Source organism: Oryza brachyantha, chromosome 1, assembly GCF_000231095.2.
Source record: "Oryza brachyantha chromosome 1, ObraRS2, whole genome shotgun sequence".
In the NCBI taxonomy this organism is placed as follows: Eukaryota; Viridiplantae; Streptophyta; class Magnoliopsida; order Poales; family Poaceae; genus Oryza; species Oryza brachyantha.
Genome location: NC_023163.2, coordinates 19,178,837 through 19,196,071, shown reverse-complemented (window position 1 = coordinate 19,196,071; position 17,235 = coordinate 19,178,837). Strand labels below are relative to the sequence as shown.

At 43.1% G+C, this 17,235-nt stretch overlaps 1 protein-coding gene across 1 annotated transcript; it reads right to left on the bottom strand.

Annotated features, from left to right (window-relative positions):
• Positions 1-660: 660 nt before the first annotated feature.
• Positions 661-4,712, bottom strand: LOC102703436 (auxin efflux carrier component 3a). Its single transcript, XM_006644362.3, has 6 exons — positions 3,359-4,712; positions 2,911-3,262; positions 2,152-2,237; positions 1,847-2,004; positions 1,424-1,500; positions 661-1,323 (listed from the first exon to the last, which is right to left on the bottom strand). The coding sequence occupies exons 1-6, from the start codon at positions 4,467-4,469 to the stop codon at positions 1,257-1,259; spliced, it is 1,851 nt and encodes a 616-aa protein (XP_006644425.2). The 5' UTR covers positions 4,470-4,712; the 3' UTR covers positions 661-1,256.
• Positions 4,713-17,235: the final 12,523 nt, after the last annotated feature.

Genomic DNA, 17,235 nt, shown 5'->3' with positions numbered 1-17,235 from the left:
TTTAAATTCAAATTAAAAATTAAAAAGTAATTATTATGTAAATAAGAGACCTCATATAGATTCAATCTATAACGGCTAGCCGCGCATACCACCGTGCTAGTTTATGTTATCCAAATTGAAAAGATAGATGCCAGGGTTGTCCAAAGTTAATCTTAGATGATAAAAGATGGATTATATCTTCAATTTACTCTTTAGAGTTTGTTGTGAAAGGACAACAAATGAGTAAGCAGTCACGCCCTATTTTCTCTTGGGTATTTAAAAATTATCAGGTAATTAAATTCTAGTATCTATATTAAATTGTGAATCATTTAACAAGCAAATCAAACATATGAAGTAAATTCTCGTTGGGCCAAGTCCAGCCTATCCCTTCTCTCCCTCTCTTCTTCGGGCAACTCGACCTAGGTCGTTGCGGCCAACCTCCTCCCTTCCTCTCGTGGGTTGATATTCCTTTCCTCCCACTCTCCCGTTAGGGTTGGCTCCTCTCCCTGCCTTCCTTATGGCCCACCAGATTAATACAAGATACAAGAGTAACTTAGAATTGAACTGGTATAATCACTAGCAAATGTCTGGATTTTGATCGGAGTATTGGACCTAACCAAGAAAGTCTCGATCTAATCGATATGATTACTAAACAATAACTAGAACGATCAAAGGTGCAAAAGTAACTTAAACTGAAATTGATACAATAACTATAGTCATACAACCAGACCAAAATATTGGACCAAACTAACAAAGTATTGATCTAGCCAATATGTTTATCATGCTGACGAGAATGAACTCACGTGATGGTCAATCGATCCACTGTTACATGGGGGAAGAAAGCATGTCAAATTGATTTCTACTTTGTGCACAAGACAGCAGCATAAACTGCACCAGAAAGAGCCACCTCGATACTAGGATCAAACTATTGCCCTTTCTTTTTTGAAAAAAAAATCTTTTACAAATGTGTCACCACTATTTCCGTTTTAAAATTGTCACAGCCTCAGCAACGGGTTGAGAGGAGGGAGGGTGTTGAAATCTTTAACAGGGCACATATCAGCAGTGGTTATATTATTCTGCCTTTATCTCTTGTACAAATATCGCAAGGAGATATAGCTCTGTAACAACTTCGTTGTCATCATGGGCAATGTCCGACAACAGGCTATATATTTAAGCATACTCTGTTGGAGATGGACAGGATCATTTGTTTTCTTTTCCTTATTGCTTCCGTTTTACGTGAGAGCGTTCATAAGCTATCCTGAATCCTGATCAAGTGATCATAGTCCAAGAAGGATGTAGTAGAGCAGCGTGATAGGAAGAGCTATTAGCATGCCAAAAATTACCCTGCAAAAAGTTGCAATTTCGCCAGAAAAAAATATCAGCACCATCTAAAACAAAATCAAATATCAGCATGCAAACAAATTAAACCATGGAAATTGCTTACGCTGTGCTCAGGATGGCCGGGTGGACATTGTATTCTTTTGCAAAAACAAAAGGCACAATCCCTTGTGGTAGAGCCGCCTATCAAATGCCCAGATATGTATCAATGCGCATTAGCTCCACACATACTATAATCCACAGGGAAATAAATTGCTCGTATGATTGAAAGCGGTACAAATGTTTCGGTCAAGGAGATGATGAAGCGATGATACTGCATATACAGGCCAGGGTCTGACAGATCAGAGCCCCGACCCTGCACACGATGCTGGCAAACCAAACCAAAACCAAATGCCCCCACACATGATAGGCTTGTCTATCATCAAGTTTATAATAATTGGCAAACGGGAGAAATTAAATCCTCCGATCCATCAACACTGCACGGGCTGCTTAATTACTGTAACTTGTTTCAGATGCATGCGTGGGTTACCTGAACAATGGCGACGTGCAGGAGCGTCCCGCGGAGTCCGATGGCGATTGACGCGGCGGCCATGACGGCGGGGCCCGCGAGGAAGCGGACGGCCATTGAGACTGCGGCGGCCGACTTGCCGCACGCGATGACGCTGGGCTGCAGCGCCATAAACAATCCTGGCCAAGAGACAGTTGACAGCGTTAGCTCGGGCGCGGACCAGGGGCGTAGGGTGTGGGCACCGGTGCGTGCGAGGGGGATTAATTGCGGAGCAATGCGGTGTAGGGCTACTGGAAGACAGGAGCACAAGGGGCGTGGGCACCCACCCAGGCTAAACATGGCCATCCCCAGCCCCGCGTCCGAGAGAATGGAGATGGACTTGGCGACGATCGCTGGCATGGAGACGTGCCACCTGTGAGAGACCCATGAACATAGCATTTCCCGTTGGTTAGCTCGGAACAGTATAAGACCAGAACAAATCAGCATCATTACCCCCACTAAAATAGTAGAAACAATTAGCTGCAGCATCATGATTAGTAGTTGCAGGCTCCTCCAAACTGCAGAACGCTGTTACTACGTAGACTGGCCCAACGAGCAGTGCTCGCGCCCCGTGCAAACTCTGCCCTTTTTTGCCAGCTCCTACAGTTCGCGATTGGCGCCGGCCGGGCCCGCGGCGGTGGTCCGTGCCGGCCGGGAAACTCATTCCGACTACCGCCGTCTGGGGATCCGTAAAAGCTGCTTTTCGGTTATTCCCAATCCCACCGCCACGGCTAGTACTACGCCGGGCAGTTTCGGTGCTTCCTAAGCCTACGTGCTACCCGAACCTATTCCTTCGCTAGGTTTCGCCGAGAATATATCGCTCTCGCACGCTTATCCTCACCAACACCATCGCGGTCCTCGATCCTCGCCGAACTTGTCGTCTCCTCCTCTTGCGTGAAATCGCCTTGTCACACGAACCAACTTACGCAGTAGTAGTGCACAAAGTTGAGTAAATTGCACAGGTCACGTGAAAGGTAGGTGGTACTGTGGTGGATTAATCAGGAGGCGATCTTTGTTTCGGAGATGGAAAAAAAAGAACGCCTTACCGGAAGGCGACGAGGGACCAGGCGAGGCCGAGGAGGCTGGAGTAAGTGTTGGGGTTGCGGATGAGCTTGCGCCACACCATGATGAGGATGAGGCGTGTCATCACGCTCGCCGGCGGCATTTGGTGCTGCCCCGAGCTCGCCGCGCCGCCGGCGGCGTCCGCACCGTCGACGTCGACGACCTTCGGGTGCAGCTCCGCCGTCGAGCTCGACCCCAGCTTCGTCAGCCTGTCAGGCAGGGCCTCCTCGTCGTCTGCTGCCTCGGCGCCGTCTACCGTCTTGCCCCCTCCGAAGCTGAAATTCTCTCCACCGCCGCCGCCGCCGCCCAGTGCCACCGGCCCGTACTCCTCGTGCTCTGAAAATGTAGAAAATTTGCGAAGGTCTATGTTTAGAGTTGCACATGGAGCCCGTGATTAAGTGGCCGTACTGCGGCATTAATGTCGGGACGGACCTTTGCCTGAGCCGTTGTTCTGCGGCAGGTCGGCGGGGATGACCATGTGGATTTCCTTGGCGCCGACGTCGAGACCGCCGCCGCCGCCACCACTGAACACAGGCAGGCCACTAACTTCTGAGACGGGAGACGCGCTCGAGCTCCACACAAACATGTGGAGCTCTTTGGCGTCGTGGTTGAGTGCCCCCGTGGTTGCCGGTGGTTTCGGCCGTGTCGAGTGCTCGTCGAAGTTGGACTGCCTCGGGGTTGGGCCCCGCGACGACTGCAGAGAGTAGAGCTCGGAGGCGCCGAAGCTCGAGCCTCGCACGGCGGCGGGCGTCGGGGGCGGTGGTCCTCCTCCGACCATGGCGAAGAAGTCAGCGTGGTTGAAGTTGGAGCCCCGCGGGGTTGGGTTCCGCGACGAGCTAAGCGAGTAGATCTCCGCGCCCGTCAGGTTCGACGGCCGCGGCGTGACCAGCAGCGACCGCCGCGACACCGAGGACCGGCGCACGGTGACGTGCAGCCGCCCGTCCGCCGCCACCTCGGCCTCCGTCTCCGCGCGGCCGCCCTCTAGCGACACCACGTCCGGGTCGACGTGCAGGGACACAATGGACGCCGCCGTGTCCGGGAACTGGTCGGCGATTAGCATCCGCGCGGCGCGGAACTCGAAGAGGAAGAGCATCAGCGTGTACCAGATGATGCACTGGAGCACGACGATCTGGACCATGAGCGAGCCGGAGTATGGCCCGTACATGGCAATCAGCAGCGGGATCCCCATGACGAGCGTGTTGGGCAGCGTGGAGAGGGAGAAGAGCGTGATGGACCAGTCCAGCCGCGGCGCCCCGGCCCGCGAGGGGAGGCGCGACCACGCGGCGAGCCCCGCCAGGACGAGCAGCTTCTGCAGCGTGTCCGCCGCCACGAAGCGGAGGTTCATCGCGTACGGGTCGTTGGTGGAGATGAAGTGGAAGGACAGCAGCGGCACGGCGAAGATGGCGACGAAGCGGTTGATGCCGGAGCACTGGTCCGGCGTGAAGATGCCCCACCACCGCACCGACCCGTACGCCAGGAACATCGCCACGTACAACGGCACCACCGCCGCCATCACCGTGTAGAAGTCGTGCCCCGATATCATCTCCTCCGCCTATCTCAATCCAACTCCGCGCGGCGCGGTGGATCGAGTGCCCGCGGTAGCTAGTTATACATGCACAAGCTAGCCGAGGAGCGGCCGAGTGGACAGTGGAGTGGCTTCTTGCTAGCTCGGAGAGCTCAGGGGGCAACCACTTATAGGCTGCGTCTAACGCAGCGCGCGGACTCGGGAAGCGGTTTTCTCACGTCACCCAGTGTAGTGTTGATCTTATACTGTCAAAAAATGATACTCCCTTATAGTTTTGACTTTGGTCAAATTCAAACTACATTAAATTTGATCAAGTTTATAAAAAATAGTAACATTTACAAAAATATGTTCAATTATAGATTTAATGAAACTGATTTGATGTTGTATATGTTACTATATTTATCTATAAATTTAGTCACACCGAGTATTTTGACTTTTACCAAAATCAACTCGACTTACTAACTTGAAATGGTGGAGTAGTTTCTTTTCATGCCTAGGGATGACTAATAGCCTAATATTTTTGATTTTGTTTATGCTTAAAGATTAAAATTTGAATTTTTAACCTTAAATTAATTTAGAGTGGATTTTGTAGGTTTTTCATCATAGTTTATTTTTTAGCCTGGATTACTTGTATAAAAATTTTATTCACAAATATTTTTTATTTGTAAATATTTCGTTTGACTTTTTCTATGAAAAACTCAAACAATCACCTCCTGATTCACCAGTAGGCAGTGGGTGTGTGCTGGGTAAGAAACGATCAATATTTCGTTCTGTTAGTGTTAGAGTTAATTCTTAAATATAGGCTATACATGAATACATGATACCAATTTTTTATACAGAATTCGATCTTGGTACTATTTAATGAAGTCATAGGAATATATTTGAGATGGTAGATGTCGTGATACATTAGTAGTAGGGCGATAGTGATAAAAATCCTCGTGCGACATCTTCATCTTCGAATGCAGGGGTAGATCTAGCATGAAGGTGGCAGGGGCTCAAACCTCAGCTACCTCGGTTAAAACCATGGGAGCCCTCACTAAGACCCCAAAAATTTTATAGCAAAAATCAATAAAAAGGGGTTTAAATTTTATCCAACTTGTTCAGACCACTCTAACTTTTTTTGTTAAATCTTCATTGTCCGGAAGAGGGCAAGATAAAAGTTTACCCTTCGCACCCTTCTGTGCATCTTATGATTGGTAGAGATATATTTAGGTTTAAGGAGTAGCTAGTCCGTATGTTAGTTGCCATTAGCGTGTGGGTTCTGTTTCCCTTGTATATGTGCACAACGGGGATCGGGGGTAAGAAAAAGAGGTGAACGGGTACGTCCGATCGCTGCGCGGGAGAGAGGAACATGCGTAATGAGCCCTGAAAATTTGTTACCTTCTATGTGTGGCACGGGTAAGCGTAGGTAGACCAAGCCTGGTTTGAACATCTCTGTTTCAGTGGCAAGAGATCAACCAACACGCAGCTCATGCCCCATGAGCACCTGAACGATCTAAGGTTAAATCAGGTTGCATTATTGTGAGGCGTCATGGGCAGTAATTCTTTTATGCTCGGGGTGGATATATTCTCGTGATGTTTTAATCATCTGGCATACTTTAAGACATGCAGACATGTCTGCATATGAATTCTCATCTTGCGGTATTTGCTAGTTTAGAAAAAAAAATATATTGCACGTCTCAAGATAGATAGATCTCTTGATAGATCGTTTAGTAGGCCATGTGGATACCCACCCCAGAGATAAAAACTGCATCCACGCGGCCGTGCCATTGGGGGTGTCTGCTTTCGATCTCAGCTTAAGGTTAAGGGTATAGATTGCATTTTGCGATGGATTTGCATCATTCAGTACGGCTCAGTGCACACAATTGAAGAGGATCTTCCGATCTGAAGATAGTTGGCATTGCTAGGTGCTAAACTGATCGATCTTTTCAGTTATGTGGATGGTGGACTCTTTCCGTGACGATGCAAACTGATGAGTGCCTGTGCGGAGGACTGAAAAAGTTGTACTGTTCGTTAGGTACCACACTGTCTGATCTATCCGCGGCCGGACAGTCGCCGTAGGTTTGGAGTCTTTGGACTTGATCCCTCTGTGAACTACCGTAGCTACAGGGACATGGAGGAGATTAGTATTTTTCATAAAGAAAATCCAAGAAATATAATTGATGATTAACCGATTTAAGAAATACCATAAACAAACATAACTTCTAGTGGCATAAGGACACTTTTCTAAGAAATATGATCACCACCACAATATGTAAGTAGTACTCCGTTAGACTATTTCTAATCACTCGTCTAAATTTGGTTATCCATATCTTTAATTAAACGATCATCCAAAAAAAATATTCTTCCTCCATATCTAATTATACTCCACCAGATCATCCACGTTATATCATCTATATCACACTCAACTATATTTTATTAATATATCAACTACTCATTACCATTAAACATATACTAGTTAAGAAATAGTCTTGCATCTCTATTTGGAGTCAGGAGAGATACTATCTCTCTCTTAATGTAGGATGTGCTACAGGAGCTCTTGGACTTTTTATATCATTCCTCCTTTATTTTATAGATGGAGTATGTGATAGATAAGTTGTTGGACATGCTCCTAGATACCACATAAAGGCTATTTTATCTTAGTAAGGTCTGACAATTTGTTTGATACTATTGCTGGCAGTACAATAATTTTGATACTTTCACACAACTAAATTTTATTTCATAACAGCTAAATCATATTTTTCAAATTTCAAACACATAATATTAAAACAATTTACTCACAATTCTCCTGGCAAATATTAACTTAGCAAAAAAGTAGCTTAGAAAATGTACATGGTTTTCAATTGTGTTACTTAATTTTTTCAATTTTAGGAAAAATTTTAGTTGCGTGGAAATATCAGAATTACTAGCTGCTGTACTGTCTCAAATATAATTCTTGCAACAGTACCAGACTAAGTCTCAGTTTGCACATACATTATACATACATAACAAGGCCAAAATGATCTTTATAAAATGTATAACAGAGTTGTTACAGCAATGACATTTCTTTGAACAAGTGGCTTTGTACAGCGGAATTTCATGAATGTCGCATTTGTCGATGATATTTATTGGAATACAACATTTGTCGATGGTATTTCTAGGGTCATACATCTCTCTTTTTGTAAGGAGCGATCAGTATTTCAATACAAAGAACGAAATATTGATATTGTAGAGTAGTTAAGTTAGGTCAACATTTAAATTTGAAGGATCTTTAAGTGCACCACAAAAATGTGAATCCTCCATCTTTTATTGATCCAAATTAATGGCTAAAGTTGTCCATACCTTTTGGGTGGTAATAGTCTCATTTGTACTATCTAAAGTCAATTAATGCCAATTACTATACTGCAGTGATGAAAGATGTTTCATTTTCTCAATGACAAAATTCCCCTCGGAATAATACGAAATTATATCTCAACAGATTATTCTAACAATACATGAAGAGGCTCTCTCCTATCCTTGGAGAAATATACCTCAATATTTGAGAGGAAAAAAATAAACCAATTATCTGCTAAAAATGAAGAGACTTTTCTGGTTCTCTGGATGTATAGAGAGGTACATATACCTAAGTCATACCAACATATCCAAATAGGAAGAAAAAGTTTAACCTAAAAAAAGAGAAATCAAAAGCATATGGAAAGACGACTTTCCAACTTTATTTCAACATGTAAGAGACACCATGCGTTTCTTACCTATAGAGAGGTGTTACGTCCATTTTTAAATAGTAGTTAACACCCTGCGTTTCGCCGTAGAATATATATTAAAAATCACATGCATAACGATAAATAAAATAATTAAATCACTAAATCACATACATTTTGATATACGTTGGACATCAAAAATGGAGAGTTGCAGCATGCCAGGTTAGAGGCTAGGTCAAGATAAAGGGCCAGGTGTGACTTTGAGTTGATATGGACGACTAGGACGAGATGCTCTTGATCGGACGTAGTTTCTACTGAATTTATGACAATTTAGCCATTTTCGTAAAATATTTTATAAATATGTCCTTCTAGAAACATATTCTAGGAATGGACCTGTAGCTCGGTGTCACGGGACAAGGCGCCCAAAGTGTACACCACGGCACCATGTCAGGTGGTGCCAAGATCTCGTTGACCAATTAGTCGTCTGCGGCGCCATGGAGGATTAGTGAGAGGGGTGAGAGAAGGAAGAGAGCGGCCTCAGACATGAGAAGAAAGAAAGAAGAGAGAAAAGAAAGAGGTGGGGGAGGGGAAGTGGACGCCGGCCCTACTACCAGAGGTCGGCGCCATAGAGCATAGCACCATGCCTTGGCGCCTTGAGACATGGCTCCATCCCTCCTGCCACGATCGCGCGGCCGACTGGCTGACCGATCAATAAGATCTCGGCGCCCTGCTGCCACCTAACATGGTGTCGTGATGTACACCTTAGGTGTTATGTTCCGTTGCGCCGGTCTATGAGTCCAATCCTAGAATATGTTTGTAGAAGGGTCGATTTGTATAATATTTTTACATAAGTGCTAAATTGTCAAAAATGTTGTAGTTTGTACAGTGATGGTTAGACACACGTGCCGTAGGGACATAAAGATAGGTTTTCACCAAGAATAAAGATTATACTAGTTAATGCCCACGCATTGCCTTGGTATGTTTAATTAAATACATATTGTAACTGCACTACAAAAGCATGACAGCATCAGCATATTTAGAGAAAATAAACCTAAAAATGAAGAAAATTGTTTCCAGTCCAACATGTAACCTCAAGCTCAGAAACGAAATCCATACACCCAACACAGTTAAATCATAAAACGTCTAAAAACATCTTGCGTCAGAAAGCAAATTAAACAGTTGTAGATAGCGGAGAGAATGAACAAATGATGTTGACACGAAGTAATTGAAGACTTCAATCAGGCATTCAGGCCTCATACCTCAGCAAAAGCCCGACGCTAGACGGGCTGTGCGTGCATCAAGACGGAAAAGAAATGAAGACAAATGGACGGACATGACCCAAAGTACATCGATCAAACGGCAAAGGTGACGGCTGTTGTTTCTACAGGCTTATGTGAGTTGAGTACACAAACGTGGCGCAAGGAGAGCTGGGAAAACGTTTTCACCGAGAATAAACATTCTATATGATCTGATGACACGACATATATTATTCACTATTGAACTTACTCTTTGACCATTCATTTTTTGTTCAAAAAATTCAATATTATTTGGCCATTCATTTTTTTTCAAAAAATTTAAGTATGTAGCACTAAACTATGTCAGTCTGAACGTACCGAGTGGCATAGGCTAGAGGTCACAATATTACCTATGAATTATAGTGGAATTACCTGTGAACATACCGTTCCTAGGATACATAAGTTGATACACACAGAATTATAGTGGAATTAGAAATAGCAAAGTTTTGTTACTATAAACAACAAATTTTGACCTGTTGTTAAGGATAATTCAGCAGAGACCAACACAATTAAGTTTTTAAGGGAAACCAAGGCATTGATGGAAGGGTAAGCCATGAACTCAGTTGAAGCTATCCGAAGCATATGACACTTCCAGAAGAGCTCATAAAACAATTACTAGTTGGATCATGATCACATCTAGTCTAGATTTTTCTTTTCCTTTAGGAATCGTGGCCGATTGATTGCATGTAACTGCCTTGGACTAGAATAAGGACTGTGCGTATAACAATGCACACCCAGGGTCCTTATAAAGGTACAATGTTCAACGCACAAAACCTTTGGTATATTACTACCCTTAATAATAGTTTTCGATGGAGCAAGCTCTCGGCTGGGCGGCATGGGTTTCAATCTTTGGAACTTGAGTGAGTTATTGTCACCCGGTAACTGGATCAGGTAGATTGGGACTTTTTTAGATAAGTTCAATATTTCAATTGATCTTGTATGGCTCATAGTTATCATGTCGACTCAATTTAAGTTATTTTTATCTCTTGAATTGTTTTGATCAATCACACTGTGCAATTTATATCGGCATTAATACTTTACTGTTTGCTATTTTAATTCCGTCCTGTTTTAGTTAGACCCGAGCTATTAGATTGTGGTTATCAAAATAGTTTACAGTAATTTGATATACCTTGCTTATTGTTGCATCGTAGCTCTAGGCAGTGAGTTATCGTGTTATTATACAAAATATAACTTACTAGCTCATTTAATAGTTGGTATGATCTGTTAATCATTTAATATATATTCTTATCTATCATAATCTTATACTATCTTAGTTGAGTCCGATCTATTAAGATTATTCTTAATAATCTAGATCGATTATTTTGGTAGATCGATACTTGCTATCATCTGATCATAACAGATGGCTATCGACTCATTATATTGGTAGTTGATTTTGACCTATTAAAGTGTATGATATGCACTTATTAATTATAGTCTTATATTATCTTGGTTAAGTCCAATCTATCGAGATTATTCTTAATAAGTTAGATTAGATATTTCATAGATCTTAGTTGGCTGTGGGTTGGTTGCTGCCAATGATCATTATGTGTTCTCACACCCTTATTGCTTTCTCATCAATAATATAGCCGATTGTTTTATTAAGTGCTTCTATGGCAATCGGCTAGTCTCAACAAATCCCATCGGTGCGTTGGTTGATCGACTGTCTGATTTAATCAAATTTTTTTCTGTACTTCATGTGAATGGCAGGGTCAAATCGATTGACACGTTCATAATACCATGTTTTAGAACCTGCACTTGAGTTGAGTAATATTTTAGGTCTTCGACGGCATTGATCAAATCTATTATATATATAAAGTAACAGGAAAAGAGACTCTACATTTGTTCTCACGGGCTAGAAAATCCTACATTAATCGAGAGAAAATAAGAAAAATAAAAAAACATAAATATGGAAACGGACAGAAAACTGAAATGGACAAAAAAAAATTTAATCGGACATGCAGCTTGCAGTCACCGCTTTGATTCTAATCGGACTGAAAAATCAAAGGAAAATAAGAGAAACAAAAGGAAAAAAATATTTTTTAATCAGACAGATCAATTAAAAATAATAAATAATAAAAGAGTCCACGTATAATAAAGTTTAGAAAAATCTAAATCTTGAATTAATTTTTTTTGAAATAATTGATATTGAGGGAAAAGTCTATCTATAAATACAATTTAGATAGATCTAAAATTTTAGTTAAAATAAGGAAAAAATTAAGAGAAAGAGTCAACATAGAAATACAATTTAGAAGTATCTAAAATTTGAATTACAAATTAAATATTATACGTAAAAGAGTTGATGTACAAGTACAGGTAAATAGAGTTTCATGTAAAAATATAATTTAAAAAAATTAATATTTAAATTAAAAATTAAAAGTAATTATTATTAAGATAAGTGACTCTATATAGATAAAATTTATAATAATGCTTGCCGCGCAATATACGCGGACTACGTAACATGAAAAAAGCCGCCACGTTAAATCTCACGGGCTAGAAATTCTGAGATTAATCGAAGAAAAATAAGAGGAAAAAAATAGAAAGTATCAATCGGGCAAATTCAGAGATTATCTTGAATTAATCCGACTGCAGCCAGCTTCACCCGCGCGCCGCATGGCCGCGAGAGCCCCAAATATAAAAAAGGAGAAAAGAACGAACTGAACAAGAAAAAGAGAAAAAAATGTTTGTTTGGAATTGTACAAGAAAAGAAAAGATCAATTAAAAATAAAGAAAATAATAAAAAGAGTCCATACATAGTAAAGTTTAGAAAAATCTAAATATCGGATAATTTTTATAGTAATTTATATTGAGGAAAGAATCCATCTATAAATACAATTTAGAAACATCTGAAACTCCGGTTAAAAAGAATTTGATTTTAAAAATAAAGAAAAATAATAAAAAAGAGTTCACATGTAAATAAATCTCAGATTAAAAACTTTAAAATAATTGATATTGAGAGAATAGTCTATGCATAAATACAATTTAGAAATATCTAAAATTTTAGTTAAAAACACCTGATTAGAAATACAATTTCGAAATTAAAAAATAAAGAAAAACAATAAAAAGAGTCCATGTGTAAATACAATTTAGAAAAATTCAAATCTCAGATTAAAAATTTTAAAATAATTGATATTAAGGGAAAAGTCCATCTATAAATACTATTTGGAAAGATCTAAAATTTTGGTTAAAAATTGAGAAAAAAAGAATGTCCATTTATAAATACAATTTAGGAGTAACCCAATTTTGAATTATATCTTAAATATTATGCTGGAAAGAGTTTATATACAAATGCAATTTAGAATATAGATAAATAGGGTTTAATTTAAAAAAATTAATTTAGGCCAATTTAATTTCAAATTAAAAAGTAATTATTATCCAAGTAAGATAACCTGTATCCTAGCCGCACAATATGCGCAGGTCATCATACTAGTTTTACAGTACGATAGCGGGCCAATGCAAGAATAATCGATGGTGGCAATTGTCAACCTTTTACAGAGAAACCATGGTTACACACTCCCGTGACCTCGATCATGTGTTAGAGAAAGAAAGAGGATAAGAGGCTGGAGGAGTCACATTGAAAAGCAAGCGTGTTTGGTATTTCACATCATCATTGTAAGGAAAATAAAAAAATAGAAAATTTTGAATGAAATTCTATAGATGAAAATAAAGGTTATCAATTTGGCCAATAGTAAATATTCAATAGTGTTATATGTAAATATTCAATAATTAAGGGAGGTAAATATTCACCAGCTTTTGGAGCTTTAAAAGCAAATGGCAGAAGCAAAATTTAAAAGTTAATTAAAGCTAGCCACTCAAATGCCCAGCCGACGTCGCTAGTTGATACCTATGCTGCCAACATTGCTCGCAGCGCTGGACGCGCCATGGAAACACCCTGTTGTCACGTCCGGCCAACTCCAAAATCCAAAAAGGATGGATTGACGCACACCTACCTGTAAAAAAGACCGTCTCTTAGTAAGGGTTAGGCCATGCACAGTTCGTGAGTTGGCGTGTGGTTTTACCCGGCCAGCTTAAAGATTCTCCTTTAGCTCGGCTCACCCTGTGTCTTTGAAGAGCTTCTCATCTCCTCTGCAGGGCACGTGTTCCTCGCTAGAAAAAGCAACGTTCCTCGCCAGACTCACCAGGACACGCTGCCGGGAAGAGAGAGGGCCGCCGCTGCCGCTAGAACATCCGCCGAGTTCCGTGGGGAGGGAAAGCTCCGCCACCGCGACACGCCGCCGGGGAGAGAGAGAGGGACGCCTCCGTCGGGACTCACTATCGCCCGCTCGATCCGCCGCCGCCTCCGCCTAGACTTGCCGTCGCCTGCCTGATCTGCCTCCACCTCCGCCGAGACCCATTGTCACCCGCCCGATCCGCCTTCGCCAGGACTCGCCTTCACCAGGACTCGTCGTCGCCCGCCCGATTTGCCACCGCCGTCGGGACTCGTCGTTGCCCGCCAGATCTGACGCCGCCTGCCTGATCTGCCTCCGCCTCCATCGGGACTCGCCGTCACCCGCCTGATCCGCTTCCACCTCCGCCTATGCCGGGACTCGTCGTCGCTCGCCTGATCTGCCGCTGCCTCCGCCGTGACTCGCCACAGCTACCGCCAGATCCGTCACATCGGGAAGAGAGAGAGGAAGGAAGATGAACAAGAGAAGGGGAGACGAAGAGACAGGAGATAGAGAGAAGGGAAATAAAAAAGTTTACGTGGGTCCCACCTAGAGACACATACACGGTAAAAGTAGTATTATGTGTATGGCCTTATCCTAAGTGGCACCACTTTTTTTTTACTGTGACCCCTCTTCACGGAGCTTCCATAGTGTATGCCCTTATGCTATATATCCAGTGTACCGGGTGGCGAGTTCAGTGCTTCTCGTGTCAATCCTGTCGCTCACCTTGATCCAAATTTTGCCTCACGATCGATCCAGTCCGTTTCACCATCGCGCGTCTGGTCGGGGCCATCCGGCCCCTTCGACGACGTCTCTGCACAGATCAACTCGCCCGTGGCTGAACCTACTACAGGTTACCTGTCCATCCGACGCCTACCTAGTCAACTTTCACGCAGCAATGCTGACAATGCACGCATCGGCATATAGCCGCCGGTAGCTAGCTAAGCTTAGGCTACTGTGGTTGATCGCCGGATCGGAGCTGATGATCCATCCATCCCCTTGGTACAGAGGCCGCGTGAGCTATGTGCCGGCTCAGGGGGACAAGAAGAGAACGTAGGCCATAACTGAAGGAGGCGAAGCGGGTAGCGTCCATCAACAACAGAGCAATGGTTTTGCGGCCACCATATGGCGGTGGGCGCCGGCGCCGGGAGGACCGGCCGGGACCAACACGCCCACACGATGGCACGAGAGCCGTGTAGGCGTGGCGTGGCGTGGTCCGGCACTCCGGCCGGCCGGCGAGGCGTCGTCAAAAGCGCGCGGCACCCGGAAAAAGTCCCCGCGGGTGATTGGTCGCGCGCGCGCCCCCCACGAAAATCGCATCACGTGGCATGCTTCGCCGTCCGTCTGATCGTGTAGCGGCAGGCAGGCCCACGCGTACTCGCTCTGGGTTTTTCTGCGCTTTCCGTGCCGTGATGTCATGTGGTCGATCGGTGGTCTCGCTTTTCTCTCTCTGGTCTTCGATCTCTTCAGCTACGCACGCCCCCAGGCGCAGGTGCCGTAACGCCGTGCATGATGATGATCGATGCACGCATCTTCGAATCGAGACGTCGTTCTTCCATGGCACGCGTCGCAGTCACTTGGATACTTATACAGCACGTATTATACGGCCTCCGTCGATCTCCGAGAAGGTGGCTCGTCCAAAGTACTCCGAGCGTTCGCGCGGGGGCAAGGTTTCGTTAATCGATCGATCGAGCTGGCGCTCCAACAAGTCCAAGGCACGGCACGGGCGCTAGGCACTGTCCGTGAGACAATGGCACGAGAGGCAGCTGCGAAAGATGTCCCTGCCCTGCATGCATGCCTGGGACGACTCTCTGAGCTGTGGCTGTCTCTGAGATCGCACTGGGCCTGATGAAACTCTATACATGGTGTAATGCATATAAATCGGTGGCTAACCTAGGTACTCCAAGCTTGATCGTCGTGCTTACAACGCCCTGGTCGTCGGCCGTCCATCATCACGAAGCTTCACGGAAACAAAGACTCTACTTCAACCGGAGATCACGATAGGATTCAGAGGGGAAGAAAAGACAAGGAAGAAACTGTTGCGCTTCGTCGTCCTCACACTCCGTGTAGATCACCCCACTACGGTGTGCAGATGAACGGTTTTCTTTAAGCGAGTGGTCATATATGCTCGCCCACTCTGCAAGGAACACGGATGTATTGGCAGGCAGCACATGAGCCGAAGTTTTAGCATCTCTCAGTGAACCGGATTGTTTCAACTATCGCCGCGTTGCTGGATAAAAATATAGAATGGAATTGCACTTACGTTTCCACGCTTGGTTCAAACTTCAGACTGACCATTTTGATTTTCTAGCGCAATGATTATCAACGGCGAAATTGAGGAATGCCAAGCATCTCCAACAACAGCCTAATATAAATCCTAATTTTTTAGCATCCTCCAGCACTAGTATTCTTTGAGCCAAATTTAAGTCTTTTACTGAGGGCTCTCAATATCACGATTCACACTTTTTTCACCGGCACCATTTTTTTGTCCACCCAGCGCCACCAGCATCACTTTTCACATGTCCATGTCCTATCTATGGTTATTTATCTATCACAAGTTGTAAAGAAAAAGGTATAGTTTCTCTGTTTAGGGGAGAATGGCATATGAGCAAATGTAAATAATTATTAGTTTTTATCTTGTAAATATCAAGAAATCCATGATATTCATCGTTCGACACCAAACTAAAGTTAGATCGTCTGCCATTATGAAATTATGTGCACCGATGGTTGTTTTCTAATCATTCTAGTGGATCATGAACTTAACTTGTTTGATTCAGTTGCTCATATATCTTACTTTGTATATATGTCACTTTGACTTTCATGATTCAGATTTTCATGTATGTGTTGATCAATTTATTGGAAATTTTTTCTGACGAGATAAATGCCAAATGACCGACGAATGCAACGCCATCACAACGCCTTGGCCTAGCTAATAGTACCTACGTGGACCACTAACAAATTTTATGAATCAATTTTAGGGCAATTTTGGGAGTTGGGACATGTTTTTGGAGGTAAATTCTTTTGAGATGACCCCAATCCAAGATTATTATGGACTAATTTTTAGGCATTTACTAGAGATGCTTAAAAAAGCGCACCGAAAGAAAGGCTCTCAACGCTACAGCCGTATTTATTTAGGCTTATGAGCCAAAAAGTATAAGTCTTTAATCGGTTTTTTATTATAGTTATAAGCCAGTCTTATACTCTTAAGCCAAAAACTATAAACGAGTAACTTTTTTGGTTTATTTAAAGTAGAGATGATACCTCACCATTAAACTTAAAGTTTATGAACAATATTTCCTCTATTACTTTCTGGTTTTATTTAGATTCATCTATGTATCAATGTATATGTTTTGTATATATGTCTAGATTTATTAGTATATAAAAATTTAAATAAAAACAGAAAATATTATAACATGGAACGAAGGAGATAGCTTATAAACCAGACTCCATAAGCAAAAAGACAGTTTAAAAACTTGACCAATAAGCCTAAGCCGAAATTAAAGGGGTTTGAGCCGTGCTTGGAACTCGCATCAGCTTGTGTATTACGGCCCATCCAGCAAGAGAATAATCGGGCCGCCTCTTGCTACCTTGGCCCAAAGTACCTCGAACACGTGAAAACTAGGGCTTTGCGGAGGGTTTAGCCGCGACC

What these genes read in the sequence shown, in the direction of transcription:
- LOC102703436 (XM_006644362.3), bottom strand. Translation starts at nt 4,469, where the DNA reads ATGATATCGGGGCACGACTTCTACACGGTGATGGCGGCGGTGGTGCCG. An exon ending in GATGGCCATGTTTAGCCTGG is followed by an intron (nt 2,005 to 2,151) that starts GTGGGTGCCCAC and finishes TCTCTTGGCCAG; the next exon opens with GATTGTTTATGGCGCTGCAG. An exon ending in CCGGCCATCCTGAGCACAGC is followed by an intron (nt 1,324 to 1,423) that starts GTAAGCAATTTC and finishes AACTTTTTGCAG; the next exon opens with GGTAATTTTTGGCATGCTAA.